This window comes from Mirounga leonina, unplaced genomic scaffold (genome assembly GCF_011800145.1).
Source record: "Mirounga leonina isolate KUSES-001 unplaced genomic scaffold, KU_Mleo_1.0 Mir_129, whole genome shotgun sequence".
NCBI classification, from domain to species: Eukaryota; Metazoa; Chordata; class Mammalia; order Carnivora; family Phocidae; genus Mirounga; species Mirounga leonina.
The window spans coordinates 11,921,746-11,941,207 of NW_023270323.1; the positions used below are offsets into that span (position 1 = coordinate 11,921,746).

Below are 19,462 nucleotides of genomic sequence, written 5' to 3' on the forward strand. Positions count from 1 at the left end.
TATCATTATATAAATGTATTTCATATAAAAAAGTATGTATTAATCCATGTAAGATAATCTAGAGTAAAAGAACTCAGAAAAATACATAGAAAAATTTGTTTTCAGTATTAAAACTATTAATAATAAAATAATCTTACATTAGATCTACATAATCTTTTCTGAAATGTTTCATTAAAACCATTTAATTATTTATGAAGCAAATATCTACCAAACATACTGGACCCATTGACTATGCTAGAAACTTCAGAAGTGATTCCTGATCATCCATTATAACAGCCAAATGAGAAAGGATAAGAGATTTTATTTATATCCCTTTCTCAGAAAGAAATGAGATACAAAATAATGTGTAGTTTTAATTTTTAATTAGGTAAATTTGAATTCAATAGTGTTGACTTCATTTGTTCTCAATAATACCAAAAATGGTAGTATCTTACATTAAACATTGAACAATTTTAGCCCAAATTAATATTATTCTAAAATGCCACATAACATCTTTTCATTCTTTGCAAGCTTAGATTTAAATATCTTGATTGTGTATCTTTTATATTTAAGAGAAGTTCTTCTACCTATTATATTTAGCAATTGAAGAATCTGTCCTTAAAATTTTGAATCATGATTTATGAATATATGTAATGTAAATATCCATTATCCCCATGATTATACAAACAAACTTATATCGCATTTTGTGACATTAAATAGTTTCAACTCTCTAGCTAGAAAAGACCTTATAGAATATTGTCTAGCCTGTTTCTTGTGGCACACCCTGGTGGATGCCTACCCAACGGTCATTCCCTCTCCTTTTTGCTGATTTTGCTCAGGTTTTGAGCATTCTCATGTTCTGTGGGTTCATTCCCAATCCCCAAAATTGAAAATGGAATAGTCTAAATCAATGGTTCTCTTTAGAAGTGGCACTAACTCTTCCTAGACATCTGGGAGATTTGTGGGCATGTTTTGGTATACCATACGGTAGGAGATGTGGCTTGTATTTAGTTGGCTTATCAAACAATGCTGGTTGTCCTGCAATGAGTGGGACATTCATGAATAATTTCTTACACAATGAATAATTTCTTACATAACTCACGACTTTTAAGTTATGCCAAAGCTTTAATTAGTAAACAAAAGAAAACAAAAACCCTGCCTTTAGTGTTCTGAGTCCAGAATCTAAACTAAAGGATCTTTGTATGGTTTTAATACACATTGACTTCTGAAAATCTGATTCTCACATAATTTGAAAGAAGATTTAGACCTCCTTTGGCTCTGAACCTGTGGTTGGTCATAAAACCACTGTCCTTAGAAATTTTTGGCATTTCATTTCTAAATAATAATACTTAAAAAAAAAAAAACTGAAATAGAAGTACAAACTAATTTGTCCCTACATGCTCTTGGAAAGGGAACCAGGCAGCACCAAGTAATATAAACAAGGAGAGTATAGTGGGTACTATATGGATGTGAGTGGCAAAACCTATGAATCTAGTGCAAGGACCTTATGACAGACTTAAAGCGGAAGGCACATGACCGGCACCAGCCTATGACTAGAAGACTTATGGTGGCAGCAATCCAGTACAAATATACACAGACCTCAAAGAACAGAATGGACTAAAGATGAGGAATATAGGTTGTTTGGACAGAAGACTGAAAATTCAGGTAATTTATGAGTACAATAAGGAGAGGTCTGAAATCCAGGAGATAGTCGGAAAGCATGGAACACGAAATTAAACAAGATTATCAAAAAACAGGATTGGGGTGCCTGGGTGGCACAGTCGGTTGAGCATTGGATTCTTGGTTTCTGCTGAGGTCGTGATCTCAGGGTAGAGAGATTGAGCCCCACCTAGGGCTCCAAGCTCAATGGAGTCCACTTCAGACTCCTTCGGCCCTTCCCCCACCACGCACATGCTCTCTTTCTCTCTCTCAAAATAAAATATATAATCTTAAAAAACAAACAAACAAAAACACAAAAAAACAGGGCATCGTAAATCTATTCAGGGAGACTATAACAGGATTTAGAATTTAAACAATGAGTGTGGACTACAGCAGAAACAAGAACATTAGTATTAAACAATCCTTGATTTCAAGCACAGAATCAGGAACTTCTCTCCACGCCACAGTCCATTTCTACTCTAGGCTTTTTTGGTGTATCAGCAGACTAACCCTATTAAAAAGTCCTTTTTTTTTTCTTCCTAACTTTGAAAGGTAAAAAAGTAACTGAAAAATTTAATAAATATAAAAACAACAAACAAACAAAAGTAACTGGAGCTAGACTACCAATGAATTCATTGCCAAGGTTAATTTGGTATGGATGAAGTGCCTGACTTCATTTGCCGTGTTCTAATCCTTTTTTACATCCCTTAATGTTCTCATTTCTGACCACCCACAAAATTCCTAGCACACACTAGCTTAATCAAACCTACATAATCCACTTCTCGTTCCCCCACTTACTCTCTTCACCTCTGAAATGTCACCTGTTTCAACTGCATATACATACCAAACATACGTGATATTTTATGTTCCAGACCCCTGACTTCATGCTGTATCTTGGTACCACCCTCTCCTTCAGACTTGCCTGTGGCTTTTCTAGCTGTGGTCTCAGTCTTCATACTATACTTGAATCTACTAGGCTGGCCCTCCTCTTCCAACATTTTAATGTATATTCAGAGAAATCAAGGGAATTTAACAATTCACGCAACCTCTTTTTCAGACTAACCCTAAGAGATATTCTACTCAACATTTACAATCATTTAATCTAACAAATACTGATAATATACATATTATGTGCCAGATGCTGGGTTTGGCACTGGAGATACAAGAAAAAGATAAGGTCTCTGTCTAGATGGAGGCAGTCAAGTAAACAAGTAGTTAAAATATGGATGATATATTCTATAGTAGAATAAAGAAAAGGTGCTGGAAGCAAAAAGGAATAGCAACCAATTGCTTGCATTCATTCATTTTAAATTAATTCATTTACTATGTATAAAACAACTACTAGCTGCCAACTGACAGGTATAAAATTGGTAATGTTTGAGAGGAGGCTTGATCAGTGTTTTCTCTGGCTAACAGTATCCCTGGACCTCCCCTCTAACTGGTTCTCAAGTGTAAATGTACACCTGGAGCACCTGAGGAGTTTGACAAAAGGCAAATCATTATCACACCACCCTGGAGATTAGGATTTAGGCCATCATCATAGGCCCTGATGATCTGAAGATTACTAGTCAAACCAGGTAATTCTGACTTGAGGATTTGAGAGTCTGACTTTGAGAAAGTCAGCATTAAAGCAATCATTCTCATGGTGTGCTTCCTGGAGCATCAGCATCACCAGGAAACCCGTTAGAAATGCAGATGCTCACTCCCATCCCAAACCTATTGAATCAGAAACTCTGTGGGTAAGGACAACAATCTGTTTCAATAAGCCCTCTAAGTATGCTGATGTGTGTTGAGAACCGTACCATAGAGGGGAAGGATCACCTGAAGGCTGTGAAATGGAACTTACACCTCTGCCTGACATATTTGAAAAGTAAAATGATTATTTCTGCAAATACATCAGGAACACATTTTGTGTCTTTATGGATTGCCAAATTCCATTGGTCATGGCACACCCAAAGTGGAAACCAGAGTCCTAGTTAGGATAAGGATTACCCCTCACCTCAGATTCAAGTATTTGAAAGAGCCCCACTGCCCCAGACTCAAGGACTTACAAAGTCTCGGTACTGAGACAGGTTAACAGTTGGCCAAGTGCTTTAATGGAGTAAGTATATCATTGCATCTCAGCAATTGTTCACACTGCTGAGCAGTGCCCAGTAATTTTTGTCAGTGCATATCTATAACAGAACTTTTCATACAATTGGGGGGGGAAGCTATATATATGGACTTGGTAGTTTGATAGAAATGGTTAAAACAATCATAGAGTTTATACCAGCAGGAAACTTTCAGTAAGAGGAGAATTCCCAGTCAAAAAGTAACAAATAAAAAAACTATTCAAATAAAATATCTAATGACTTGACACATTTTCTAAAATAAAAATTACTAGTGATCTTTTATCTCCATTTTAAAAGCATATAATTTCTCACAATAACATTGAAATTATCATTATAAAGTTTGCAAATTCACACATACATACACACACACATACACACACACACACAAATTTCTCTTCAAGTATCCTCTTTATACCTAGCTTTGAATGTAACTTTATGCAAAGTCTAAAAGTTAGAAAACACATCCTTGATAGTACCTCACATAATTGGGAAAAGGCTATTTTATTTTATTTTTTTTTACTTATTTATTTTTGAGAGGGAGAGAGAGGGAGAGAGCATGAGTGGGGCAGGGAGAGGCAGAGGGAGAGGGAGAGAGAGAATTCCAAGCAGTATCTACGCCTAGTGTGGAGCCCAATGTGGGGCTTGATCTTATGACCCTGAGATCATGACCTGAGGCAAAATCAAGAGCTGGATGCTTAACTGACTGAGCCACCCAAGCGCCCCATGGGAAAAGGCTATTTTAATCATTAAACAGTAAGACACAGAGAGAATAGCACTGGAAATTTTCTTGGATTGATGTTGTAACCAAAAATTTGATAGCAAATATGTTGTGTTGAAAAGCTTCCCCCAGATCTCATCTGTGCCCCAAGCTTACAAATCCAAACTGAATTTCAAAAAGCTCAAGACATATTTAATATAGTATATTTTATCCTCAATTTCCATGTAGTCTGCCTTGTTATGATTATGAAGTTCAAATATAAACTTTTCCCTATAAAATGTTCCTATGAAAGTATGTCATTAAGTATACGATAAAAAAGGGCACCTGGGTGGCTCAGTCGTTAAGCGTCTGCCTTCGGCTCAAGCCATAATCCCAGGGTCCTGGGATCGAGCCCCACATCAGGCTCCCTGCTCCGCGGGAAGCCTGCTTCTCCTTCTCCCACTCCCCCTGTTTGTGTTCCCTCTCTCCCTGTGTCTCTCTCTGTCAAATAAATAAATAAAATCTTGTAAAAAAAAAAGTATACTATAAAAAAATTATCAATGCTAAAAAGATTTTTCTCCAGTTATATGTTTTAGCATATTTTTAGTTTAGGTCACAGAATTGATGAGCTGAACCCAAAAAGGGAAGAACCAAACTTTCACATTGGGAGGGCATGACTGGCCAATAGTGTGAGGTAGAGATTCTGAAGTTTTAAAATGGATCAGAACTACCTGAGGAGCTCGTAAAAAAAATAGATTGCCGAGCCCCACTGAAAAGTTTCTGATTCAATAGGACTAGGGTAAGGCCAAGAGTTCATATTTCTAACAAGTTCTACACTTAGAGAAGCACTATTTTAGAAAATAGTAGATGTAAGAGACAGGAGACATCACCATTTAAAGAGAGCTAGTTGGAGAGGCAAAAACTGGAAACAATGCAGGTCAAAACAAGTAAACAAAAGATGTGGAATCGAAAATTTCACAGTGGCTTTCTTTGGTATCAGCACCTCATTAGCTGGCCCAGACGTCATATTCCCAGGGGAGTGTTTCCCCTCTCATAGACATAATATAGTATCCAACTAACGTTCTCTCAATTAGCTCATGAAAATAAACATTCCATCATCAATTTATATTGAATTTATACTAAAACCCAAAGGTATTCATAAATGCTCACCAAAATAGAAAGTCTCTTTCCAGAGAAGAAATTATGTTAATTATAAATAAGTAATATTATATTAAAAAATTATAAATCACCACAGTGGTAACTTATGAAAATCAATATGGTTCAAAATAATTATAAGTTTGTAACAGTCTATTCCATTATTGATTCACATTATTTTTTAAAATAACTCATTCCTCCACTGAATATTAATCTCGTGTTTAAATGAATCAATAATTATTTCTATGTGGATATAAGAGAATTTTTTTATGCAAAAATTCAAAACAAACCAATTTCCTCCCTGTCCCCCATCTGCCAAAAAGTTTTAAAGCTAAATTAAAAGAAGCCGTTATTGCTGCTGGCAGCTTGGTAGACAGTTTGTTAGAGAGGAAGTCTGGATATAATCTGTTCTGGGAAAAGACTTCATGTTCTGCAGACCGGTAAGAAAGGGCTTTGTGTGATGAGTCCCCACCACCAGTTAGCTGCTAGCCTATAGCTATGGAATTTCAAGAAGAACAACATCCTACATTATTGATCTTATCCTGTAGGTGTCCAAAACCTTGATTGCATTATTCTCAAATTTAATAAGCTATATGCCACAAGTACTCCCTCTCCATTTTCATTTGTGCATGACTGTCCTATGTTACTGCTAGTTAGTCCCTGAGCAGGAGACATTAAGGTTTAGAAAGAGGTTAAGCTTCCTTAGTTACTCTTGAATGAAATAGCTGAAAATAGCACCAAGCCTGGATTAGTTCTGTACGTAACAGCTGTAAAACCTTGAGCAAGTCATTTTATTCTTTCATTCATTATTTATATTCTGATTTGTGCAGAACACCATCAAAGATACGGGAACAATAAAACCATTAAATCCAGGTTTAGGAACAGATCTCAAATAAAGCAGGCTGGGAGATGACAGTTTTACCAGAAGGCTTAAGTTATGAATATCTATTGCCTTGAGCACAAAACAGTGTCATTCTTCCAAGATGAAAGAAAAAAATAATGACAACAACAACAAAACACAATGAGTGGCAAGTTTTGATACATTAATCTCATAGAATATATCATACCAGTTCACAGGAAAGATAAAGTTTCTCTAGCACTTAACTTCAGGAAGAATATATTCAATAGTTCTTTATATAATAAATCTGGGAATCAAACATCAGGCAGTAGGTATAATATTTTTCATCAAAGACATAAAAATATATTTCATATGATTTATATGACATCAGCTCTCAATAATTCAAGGGGAAAAAGAAAGGTGAAGCAGTCTTAATTGTTTACTTACTAAAGGTGAACTTTGTATTCTGTTAAATACTGTATTTAACACTGACTACAGGTGAGGAAAGTGGCATACAGAGCTGTTAACTGGCTCACAGTCTTGGAACCATTAATTAGCGATGTCACTTAATATAAATTGAAGTTTATTCAACTCCAAAACATGTGCTTTTTTTTTTTTACTAAACCATTCACTAGGTCAGCTAAAGTCATTTAGAACAATAATATGGTTTTCTTACGATAAGGTGAGCTATAGGAATAGGGCTTAGAAAAAGCAAGAGAAATGAATTAATAGAATCCCCTTCTCTTGGGGGGGGGGCGGAGCAAGATGGCGGAGGAGTAGGAGACCTGGATTTCGTCTCCTCTCAGGAATTCAGCTGGATAGGGATCAAACCATTCTGAACACCTACAAACTCAACAGGAGATCGAAGAAAAGAAGAGCAACAACTCTCTCATCAGAAAAGCGACCACTTTCTGGAAGGTAGGACGTGCGGAGAAGTGAATCTGCGGTGATATTCGGGAGGATAGACGGCGGGGGAGGGGCCTCCGTCGGCCGCTTCTGGCAAGTGATAGAGCCACGGAGCACAAAATCGGAACTTTTAAAAGTCTGCTCCGCCGAGGGACGTCACTCTGGTGGCTAAGCGGGGGATGGAACCCTCCGGGACAGTGTGGTCTCAGGACCCTCAGGGTCACAGAAAGACCGGGGGTGCCTGAGTGTGGCAGAGCTCCCAGGTAACGGAGCAGGGAAGCCGGCTGCAGAGGCGGAGCCCAGGCGCGGGCTCTCAGCTCCGGGTGGCCATAAACCGTGATCCGCGGCACAGTCGGGCCCCTGCTCCTCCAGCAGGGACCCCACAAGCGGCAGATCCGGGGAGACTCACCTTCCTCCTCCGGGAAGAGCTGCGCGGGAGTGCACCGCAGGGATCTGCTGGGTTTGGAGACTCCACCCGGGGTCGGGTGCCAGAGGTGGAGGCGCGCGGTCGCAGGCCGGGCGAGCGCGGAGTGCGGCCGGAGACCGGGGAGACGGGAGTGACTGACGGCTTTTCTCTGGGGGCGCACTGAGAAGCGGGGCCCCGAATTCTCGGCTCCTCCGGGGCGGAGATTGGGAGGCTGCCATTTTCACTCTCCACCTCCAAAGCTGTACGGAAAGCTCCTGGGGAACAAAAGCCCCGGAGAGCAAACCTGAACAGATTACTTAGCCGGGAGGGGGCAAAGGTAGGGCAATTCCGCCTCCGGCAGAGACATTTGGAAACCACGGCAACAGGCCCCTCCCCAGAAGATCAGCGAGAACAGCCAGCCAAGACCAAGTTTACCAATCAATGAGAACGGCAGCACTCCAGCGCTAGGGGAATACTGCACATAGAATTCATGGCTTTTTTACCATGATTCTTTAGTCTTTCAAAGTTAATTTTTTTTAACTGTCTTTTTTTTTTTTAATTTTTCTTTTTCCCTTTTTCAACCAACATCTTATCAATCCTTTTTTTAAAAAAAACATTTTTATTTTTCATTTTTAGAGTCATATTCTATCTCTTCATAGTAATTACCCATATTTTTGGCTTATATATATAAGTTGTTCTCTCTTTAAAATTTTGAGATAGTTTCTTCTAACAGATTAAAATATACCCTAAATCTCTAGTATATGGTGTTTTCTATTCCCCTGCCTGATCACATTCTCTCCCTTATTTTTTCTTTTTTCTTTTTTTAAATCCTCTTCTTTCTTTTTTCAAACAACTTCTTATCAATTCCTTTTATAAAATTTTTTATAATTTCCATCTTTACAGTCATATTCCATCCCTTCATCATATCAACCCTTATTTTTGTACATATATAAGTTTTTCTTTCTTTAAAATTTTGGGAGGCACTTTCTTCTAAAAGACCAAAATACACCCAAATCTAGTGTGTGGCACTGATCTATATACCAGCCTGATCATATTTGATCACATTCTGGTTTTTTGTTGTTGTTGTTGTTTTGTTTTGTTTGTTTTTGTTTTTATCTTTTTCTTTTTCTTTTTTTTCTTTTTCTTTTTTCTCTCTTTCCGTTTCTTGTTCCACTGCTTTAGGTCTTTTCTGATTTGTTTAGAGTATATTTTCTGGGGACATTGTTACTCTGCTAGCATTTTGTTCTCTCATTAATCTATTCTCCTCTACACAAAATGACAAGATGGAAAAAATCACCTCAACAAAAAGAACAAGAGGTAGTACCGACTGCCAGGGACCTACTGAATACGGACATTAGTATGATGTCAGATCTAGAGTTCAGAATCATCACTTTAAAGATACTAGCTGGGCTTGAAAAAAATATGGAAGTTATTAGAGAAACCCTCTCTGGAGAAGTAAAAGAACTAAAATCCAACCAAGTAGAAATCAAAAAGGCTATTAATGAGGTGCAATAAAAAATGGGGGCGCTACCTGCTAGAATAAATGAGGCAGAAGAGAGAATCAGTAATATAGAAGATGAAATGATGGAAAATAAAGAAGCTGAGAAAAAGAGAGATAAACAACTACTGGATAACAAGGGCAGAATTCGAGAGATAAGCGATACCATAAGACGAAACAACATTAGAATAATTGGGATCCGAGAAGAAGAAGAAAGAGAGAGAGGGGCAGAAGGTATAATGGAGCAAATTATAGCAGAGAACTTCCCTAATTTGGGGAAGGAAACAGGCATGAAAATCCAGGAAGCACAGAGAACCCCTCTCAAAATCAATAAAAATAGGTCAACACCCTGACATCTAATAGTAAAACTTACGAGTCTCAGAGACAAAGAGAAAATCCTAAAAGCAGCTCAGGACAAGATATCCGTAACCTACAACAGTAGAAACATTAGATTGGCAACAGACCTATCCACAGAGACCTGGCAGGCCAGAAAGGAATGGCAGGATATATTCAGAGCACTAAATGAGAAAAATATGCAGCCAAGAATACTATATCCAGCTAGGCTGTCATTGAAAATAGAAGGAGAAATAAAAAGCTTCCAGGACAAACAAAAACTAAAGGAATTTGCAAACACGAAACCAGCCCTACAAGAAATATTGAAAGGGGTCCTCTAAGCAAAGAGAGAGCCTAAAACCAACACAGACCAGAAAGGAACACAGACAATATACAGTAACAGTCACCTTACAGGCAATACAGTGGCACTAAATTCCTATCTTTCAATAGTTACCCTGAATGTAAATGGGCTATATGCCCCAATCAAAAGATGCAGGGTATCAGATTGGATAAAAAAACAAGACCCATTGATATGCTGTCTGCAAGAGACTCATTTTAGACCCAAAGACACCCCCAGATTGAAAGTGAGGGGGTGGAAAACCATTTACCATGCTAATGGACACCAAAAGAAAACTGGGATGGCAATCCTTATATCAGACAAATTAGATTTCAAACCAAAGACTATAATAATAGATGAGGAAGGACACTATATCCTACTTAAAGGGTCTATCCAACAAGAAGATCTAACAATTGTAAATATCTATGCCCCTAATGGGCCCAGCCAATTATATAAGCCAGTTAATAGCAAAAGCAAAGAAACACATCGACAACAATACAATAATAGTAGGGGATTTTAACACTCCCCTCACTGAAATGGACAGATCATCTAAGCAAAAGATCAACAAGGAAATAAAGACTTTAAATGACACACTGGACCAAATGGACTTCACAGATATATTCAGAACATTCCATCCCAAAGCAACAGAATACACATTCTTCTCTAGTGCCCATGGAATATACTCCAGAATAGATCACATCCTAGGTCACAAATCAGGTCTCACCTGGTACCAAAAGATTGGGATCATTCCCTGCATATTTTCAGACCATAATGCTTTGAAACTAGAACTCAGTCACAAGAGGAAAGTCAGAAAGAACTCAAATACATGGAGGCTAAAGAGCATCCTACTAAAGAACGAATGGGTCAACCAGGAAATTAAGAATTTAAAAAATTCATGGAAACCAATGAAAATGAAAACAGAACTGTTCAAAATCTTTGGCATGAAGCAAAGGCAGTCCTAAGAGGAAAGTATATAGCAATACAAGCCTTTCTCAAGAAACAAGAAAGGTCTCAAATATACAACTACGGGCGCCTGGGTGGCTCAGTTGCTAAGCGTCTGCTGTCTGCTCAGATAGTGATCCCAGAGTCCTGGGATCGAGCCCCACATCGGGCTCTCTGCTCAGCAGAAAGCCTGCTTCTCCCTCTCCCATTCCCCCTGCTTGTGTTCCCTCTCTCACTGTGTCTCTCTCTGTCAAATAAATCAATAAAATCTTAAAAAAAAAAAATACACAACCTAACCCTACACCTAAAGGAGCTGGAGAAAGAACAGCAAATAAAGCCTAAACCCAGCAGGAGAAGAGAAGTAATAAAGATCAGAGCAGAAATCAGTAAAATAGAAACCAAAAGAACAGTAGAACAGATCAATGAAACTAGGACCTGGTTCTTTGAAAGAATTAATAAGATTGATAAACCCCTGGCCAGACTTATCAAAAAGAAAAGAGAAGGGACCCAAATAAATAAAATCATGAATGAAAGAAGAGAGATCACAACCAACACCAAAGAAATACAAACAACTATAAGAACATATTATGAGCAACACTATGCCAGCAAATTAGATAATCTGGAAGAAATGGATGCATTCCTAGAGATGTATCAGCTACCAAAACTGAACCAGGATGAAATAGAAAACCTGAACAGACCTATAACCACTAAGGAAATTGAGGCAGTCATCAAAAATCTCCCAAAAAACAAAACCCCAGGGCCAGATGGCTTCTCAGGGGAATTCTACCAAACATTTAAAGAAGAATTAATACCTATTCTTCTGAAACTGTTCCAAAAAATAGAAATGGAAGGAAAACTTCCAAACTCGTTTTATGAGGCCACCATTACCTTGATCCCAAAACCAGACAAAGACCCCATCAAAAAGGAGAATTACAGACTAATATTCTTGATGAACATGGATGCAAAAATTCTCACCAAAATACTAGCCAATAGGATCCAATAGTACATTAAAAGGATTATTCACCATGACCAAGTGGGATTTATCCCTGGGCTCCAGTGTTCAACAGCCTCAAATCAATCAATGTGATACATTAACAAAAGAAAGAACAGGAACCATATGATTCTCTCAATAGATGCAGAAAAAGCCTTTGACAAAGTACAGCATTCTTTCTTGATCAAAACTCTTCAGAGCATAGAGATACAGGGTACATACCTCAATATCATAAAAGCCATCTATGAAAAACCCACAGTGAATATCATTCTGAATGGGGAAAAATTGAGAGCTTTCCCCCTAAGGTCAGGAACACGGCAGGGATGTCCTCTATCAGCATTGCTATTCAACATAGTATTAGAAGTCCTAGCCACAGCAATCAGACAACAAAAAGAAATAAAAGGCATCCACATCGGCAAAGAAGAAGTCAAACTCTCACTCTTTGCAGATGATATGATACTTTATGTGGAAAACACAAAAGACTCCACCCCAAAACTGCTAGAACTCATACAGGGATTCAGTAAAGTGGCAGGATATAAAATCAATGCACAGAAATCAGTTGCATTTCTATACACCAACAACAAGGCAGAAGAAAGAGAAATTAAGGATTCGATCCCATTTACAGTTGCACCCAAAACCATAAGATACCTAGGAATAAATCTAACCAAAGAGGCAAAGAATCTGTACTCAGAAAACTGTAAAATACTCATGAAAGAAATTGAGGAAGACACAAAGAAATGGAAAAACGTTCCATGCTCATGGATTGGAAGAACAAATATTGTGAAGATGTCAATGCTACCTAGAGCAATCTACACATTTGATGCAATCCCTATCAAAATACCATCCACTTTTTTCAAAGAAATGGAACAAATAATCCTAAAATTTGTATGGAACCAGAAAAGACCCCAAATAGCCAGAGGAATGTTGAAAAAAAAAAAACCAAAGCAAAGCTGGTGGCATCACAATTCCAGACTTCCAGCTCTATTACAAAGCTGTCATCACCAAGACAATATGGTACTGGCACAAAAACAGACACATAGATCAATGGAACAGAATAGAGCACCCAGAAAGGGACCCTCAACTGTATGGTCAACTAATCTTCGACAAAGCAGGAAAGAATGTCCAATGGAAAAAAGACAGTCTCTTCAACAAATGGTGTTGGGAGAATGGGACAGCCACATGCAGAAGAATGAAACTGGACCATTTCCTTACACCACACACAAAAGTAGACTCAAAATGGTTGAAAGACCTAAATGTGAGGTAGGAGTCCATCAGAACCCTAAAGGAGAACACAGGCAGCAACTTCTTCGACCTCAGCCGCAGCAACCTCTTCCTAGAAACATCACCAAAGGCAAGGGAAGCAAGGGCAAAAATGAACTATTGGGACTTCATCAAGATAAGAAGCTTTTGCACAGCAAGAGAAACAGTCAACAAAACCAAAAGACAGCTGACAGAATGAGAGAAGATATTTTCAAATGACATGTCAGATAAAGGGCTAGTATCCAAAATCTATAAAGAACTTTTCAAACTCACCACCCAAAGAACAAATGATCCAATCAAGAAATGGGCAGAAGACATGAACAGACGTTTTTCCAAAGAAGACATCCAAATTGGGGCGCCTGGGTGGCTCAGTCATTGGGCGTCTGCCTTTGGCTCAGGTCATGATCCCAGCGTCCTGGGATCGAGCCCCACATCGGTCTCTGCTCTGCGGGAACCCTGCTTCTCCCTCTCCCACTCCCCCTGCTTGTGTTCCCTCTCTCGCTGTGTCTCTCTCTGTCAAGTAACTAAATAAAATCTTAAAAAAACAAAAAAACAAGCCAGTGGAGTGAGCATCATTATTAAAAAAAAAAAAAGAAGAAGAAGAAGAAGACATCCAAATGGCTAACAGACACATGAAGAAGTGCTCAACATCACTCAGCATCAGGGAAATCCAAATCAAAACCTCAATGAGATACCACCTCACATCAGTCAGAATGGCTAAATTTAACAAGTCAGGAAACAACAGATGTTGGCAGGGATGCAGAGAAAGGGGAACCCTCCTACACTGTTGTTGGGAATGCAAGCTGGTGCAGCCACTCTGGAAAACAGTATGGAAGTTCCTCAAAAAGTTGAAAATAGAACTACCATACGATCCAGCAATTGCACTACTGGGTGTTTACCCCAAAGATACAAATGTAGGGATCCGAAGGGGTACGTGCACCCCAATGTTTATAGCAGCAATGTCCACAATAGCCAAACTATGGAAAGAGCCAAGATGTACACCGACAGATGAATGGATAAAGAAGAAGTGGTATATATATATACAATGGAATATTATGCAGCCATCAAAAGGAATGAAATCTTGCCATTTCCAACGACATGGATGGAACTGGAGGGTATTATGCTGAGCGAAATAAGTCAATCAGAGAAAGACATGTATCATATGATCTCAGTGATATGAGGAATTCTTAATCTCAGGATACAAACTGAGGGTTGCTGGAGTGGTTGGGGTGGGAGGCATGGGATGACTGGGTGATAGACATTGGGGAGGGTATGTGCTATGGTGAGCTCTTTGAATTGTGTAAGACTGTTGAATCACAGACCTGTACCTCTGAAACAAATAATACATTATATGTTAAAAAAAAAAAAAAAGAAGATAGCAGGAAGGAAAAAATGAAGGGGGTGGAAATCGGAGGGGAAGATGAACCATGAGAGACTATGAACTCTGAGAAACAAACTGAGGGTTCTAGAGGGGAGGGGGGTGGGGGGATGTGTTAGCCTGGTGATGGGTATTAAAGAGGGCATGTACTGCATGGAGCACTTGGTGTTATACGCAAATGATGAATCATGGAACACTACATCAAAAACTAATTATGTAATGTATGGTGATTAACATAACAATAAAAAATGCTTTGACAGAGGGAAAAAAAAAAGATCAACACTGCCTATACACGGATTGAAGAAGAGTTAATACTCCAAATAGAGATTTGAAAAACTTAATGTCTTTATGATGCTAATTGACATGTCAGGCAAAAGTAATCCCTTTATATGAAGACACCTGTAGTGTAACAACATGGGGATGATAAAAGCCCTGATCAAATTATTTGAGATAATGACAGCACTTGTAGAAAAACTATTAAATAAAACACCACTCTTCATAATTCCCACTCTCTTGGTTTTATTTATTTTTTTAATCCATTTTCAATCTCTATGATTTTATTATTTTTACAAATGATACACTAGTTTATATATTTATAACTAAGATAATTTTAATATAAAAACTGGTAAATTATAAAGAATTATATGAATAATCAGAGGGAAGAATTTATTTTTACTTAAAAAGAGCATAAGATGTTTACTTGCAAATAAAAGAATGAGACAGGAGGAATTGAAACCTTTTCTTCCTCTTCATTTTGTTCCCTTCAAATAGTATTGGTCATTGTTTCTTAGAGAGAAACAATGTAGAGAGTAACAATTCTATTACTGTAGTCCATGCCCCTATTGATGAGGAGCCCATTCCAACCCCTACACTTTGTAGGAGCAGAAAGATGGGGGTTTGATGGGAGTGTGGGAGGTGGGTGTGTGTGTCTCTCTGTATAAAATCAGTTACAAATCAAAGAGATCTCTGAATCAATGAAATGAATAAATATAGCCCTGTTGGGCCATTAAGGGGAGTTGTGGAACAAATAGGTTATTTTCCCCATAAAATTTTCAGATCAGGTTGGAACTGTATTTTCTGTAAAATTTTATGTTTTTAGAGATTGAAAACTGAGTGTCTTTTCGCATTGTCATGAAATAATTATACTTACTGATTTTCACCATTTAATTTTTGTTTTTGGCATCTCTGGCACCTCACACTGTCCCTGGCACAGAGTAGACATTTAGTATTTTAAAAACTGAGCTAGATCACCCATATCAATATGGTTGCTGAGATGTATGGATTCTTTCAAATCTGGCCCCTCCTCTCTATCCTTGAAGCTTTTGCTCCTGTTAAAGACTTCATCATCTCTCCCTTCCTCAAAAAATCACCCCTGATCTCCTTGCCTCTCTCTAGACACTGCTTTATCCTCTTTTTCCATCTCAGAAAAGCTTTTAAAATGAGCAATCTACATCCACTTTATCTGCTTCTTTTTAAAAAACTTCATTCTTTCACATTTATTTTTATTTATTTATCTATCTATCTATTTATTTATTAAAGATTTATTTATTTATTTGAGAGTGTGAGAATGAGAGAGAGAGAGTACATGAGAAGGGGGAGGGTTAGAGGGAGAAGCAGACTCCCTGCCGAGCAGGGAGCCCGATGAGGGACTCGATCCAGGGACTCCAGGATCATGACCTGAGCTGAAGTCAGTCGCTTAACCAACTGAGCCACCCAGGCGCCCCTCTTTCACATTTATTTTTAATTACATGAGATATATATATTCTCCCCTCCTCAGAGGTAACTATTATTTTCAGTTTGTTGATTATTCATGCAGACCTTTTCTATACACATATACATTAATAAGAAGAGAGGGAAATTTTACTGGGAAGGGGCAGATGTACACAAATTGTATCATGATCTATGGATTATTCTCGCAACTTCATTTTGTTGCTTAACAACATGTCCATGTGATCTACCTCATTCTTTTAAACTGCCAACTACGATTCCATGGTACATTTGTACCATAGCTCATTTTTTTTGCTTTCTAGATAGAAATTTAGACTGTTTAAAAAATTTTTTTATTCCATAACCAATGCTGCAGTGAACATCCTTTCTGTATTTTTTTCATGAACATGTACAATTGTTTCTCTAGGCTATATACCTAAAAGTGGAACTGATGGATCATAAGGTATTCACATTTAAAATTTTAATGGATAGTCCAAATTTGCCTTGTAAAAATATTTATCAATGTACACTCCCACCAACATGAATGAACTCACCTGGTGTTAGTAAATATTATACCATCTTTTATTTTTTTCAATCGGATGAATAAAAAAATATTTCCTTGTTTCATTTTACATTTCCCTAGTCACTTGGTAAAGTTGCTCGATGTTTGGAAGGAAGGTACTAGTTTATCTTTGTTCTCTTAATTTCCTCCCCCTTCAACAAAATTTCCTGCCAAAGTCAAAATTTTACTAATTGTTTCTCTCACTCATTGTTTCAGCCAGCCAAGCCAGGGACTTACTGTCAAAGATGCTAGTGATTGACCCAGCAAAAAGGATATCTGTGGATGACGCCTTACAGCATCCTTACATCAATGTGTGGTACGACCCTGCCGAAGTGGAGGCGGTAAGGCATAGGCTTATTTACTTTCCTTCCACAGACAAATCAGAGTAACTGGGTGCTCAGTGGTGAAAACTGCAAGAGAATTAGAAAGGACTTCATACGATTCCTAAGTCACAAAGTTATTACCTTCCCCTCTAAGAGTTATTTTCTTCCACCTATATTTTATATGCTTTTCTTTTTCAGGGGTTTCCATGAGAGATGATGATTTAGTCCAAAAAGCTTTAGCCGTCCATGAAACACATCCATGTGTTTTTGTTAAATTGTTAACATCTCCAGTGTCTCCTTTTTTTATGTTTAATTCCCAGCCTCTCCTGAGGCAAACTAAGTGGCAGAAATCATAATAGAGAATAAGTTGCTTTGCGTCTCTTTCCTTGATAAGATGCCTGTCATTAGTCAAGTGTGGGCACTACAAACATTTCGCAGATAGAGCTTTTACCAGGCCATTGGTGACTTCGGGAAACCTTACACGGATTAGATGAGAAAAATTAGGTAGTCCAATGCAGAGTATTTCAGATTTATTCCAAATTCACTGCCATAGTAAGATGAGCCTCCATATTGTAAATCTAGGCAGAGTTTAGGAATCTTCCCAGAAGCATCACTTTTTTTTCTTCTCTTTCCAACCATTCAATATCTTCTGTCCAATCTCTTTCTTATGTCTTTGCCTTTCTCCTTTTCTGTGTGGAGCCAAGGTAAAGGGTTATTGTTGTTGCCCATGTGTGTTCTATAGGCCTCCTGATGGGAATGTCCTTTTGTCCCTCTTTTAAATGTTACCATCAGCAATGTTATCTTCACCCCAAAGCATCAAAATCTCCTCAAATTCTTAGAATGACTCTGCTAAATGATTTTTTTAACATAAATAACTTCAAATTACTTTGGTTGAATTGGTTTTTAACATTCTATTTGAAATACTCTCTTCACTTGTTTTCTCATATCTTTCTTTGTACCCCAAAGTATTCTTGCTTGAGCATAGTTTTGCTTTGTTTCAGCTTCCTTTTGTTTCATTGTGTGCCTGCCCATGTCAAGATGCAAAATTCAAACTGACATAATTCTTATCCTTTCATCCTTCATTGGAGAAGTAAGAGATGACAGATGGGAGAGAGGATTAGGGAGAACTTTATAAATATAATATTCAAAAAACTACTTTCCATAGTAGCCCAATCCTTACTAATTCAAAAATTTTGGAGAAAACACCAGTGATAATTGAGTCTCTCAAGTGTGGAAATTGGGGTGTAATAGTCCTTGGTGACATTTTATTAAGATCTGCTCTCTTAGGCAGTGTTACAATGATGTTGAAATTTCACTTTGCTTATAATTTTTAGTCACTTGATTCAATTCTTACAAGACAAAACTCTAGTATTTTTAAGGGTAAAAGATAGAATCATCTTTAGTCTCTCACTCTTGGGAAATAATTTCAAAGATGTTCTTGGGGTGGAATGAGGTAGTGAAATGTAAGAGAAAGTATGATGTATATGTATGTGAAAGGTAAGTATAACATTTTTTTGGATGATTTTCAAGAAAGTAGGTTATGTTGATAAAAATTTTAGACAAACAAATTATTTGAAACTGTTGCTTCTCATTTATTTTGATCATTCAAATCATGTGGTGTATTTATTTTTTCTTACATCTAATGTAATAGGTGTAATTTGTTTTTAACGGATGGTGGCCCAGAGTTTAATTGGAGTCATAAAGTCTGCATTTGTAATTCACTTGTGATTATGTTGCCTATAAAAGAGGCAGTTGTTTAGAATCTATAACAACATATTAATGAATAGCATCAGCGAGTTTTTAAATATAACATTTTATGAAAAATTTCTCTGAAGGATAAGAAGATAAGATTTAGGGTGCTAAAATGGCTAGGATCTTTTTCTCCCTCATTTCAATATTGTCATCCTGGGGAATGGATAGTAACAACATAAGATGTGAATTGTAGGGGAAGGATTTGATAGAGCCTGAAGGTTTAGGAAAAGGGATCAGTTAATGCACAGAAGAACAAGCAGGTATTTAACATTTAGACTGGGATCATTGGTTATACAAGGGTAAACATGTTTTACATCTAGACACGTTGCAGTGAATAGGTCGGAATCCTGACCCCAGGGCAAGGATAATTCATTACTCTATAAAATGTATAATACAAGTCACAACTAGGAAGAGACAGATCCTAAAGATGCTAGAAGCAGTGGTCAACTATGCCTTCTGCAATACCCTTAGAAATAGTGCCTTTGTTACTGCATGTGAACATACATTTAAAGTAAAATGACCTTTCTTTATGAATGCATGGCAAAGCTATAATTTCAAAGATCTATTTTCTGCCAAGACTGCCAAGACTTTTGCAAATAAACTCTGGCGTGTTCTATAATCTAAACAA

The 19,462-nt window shown here is 37.7% G+C and overlaps 1 protein-coding gene across 1 annotated transcript in view; it reads left to right on the forward strand.

Moving 5' to 3' along the window:
- Positions 1–16,579: 16,579 nt before the first annotated feature.
- The window catches only part of LOC118010369 (mitogen-activated protein kinase 10-like), a 46,672-nt gene continuing 43,789 nt past the window's right edge, over positions 16,580–19,462 (forward strand). The window contains exon 1 of the mRNA XM_035004594.1: positions 16,580–17,100. Within this exon, the coding sequence (XP_034860485.1) occupies positions 17,005–17,100 (96 nt within the window). The 5' untranslated portion in view covers positions 16,580–17,004. The remainder of the gene's footprint in view (positions 17,101–19,462) is intronic.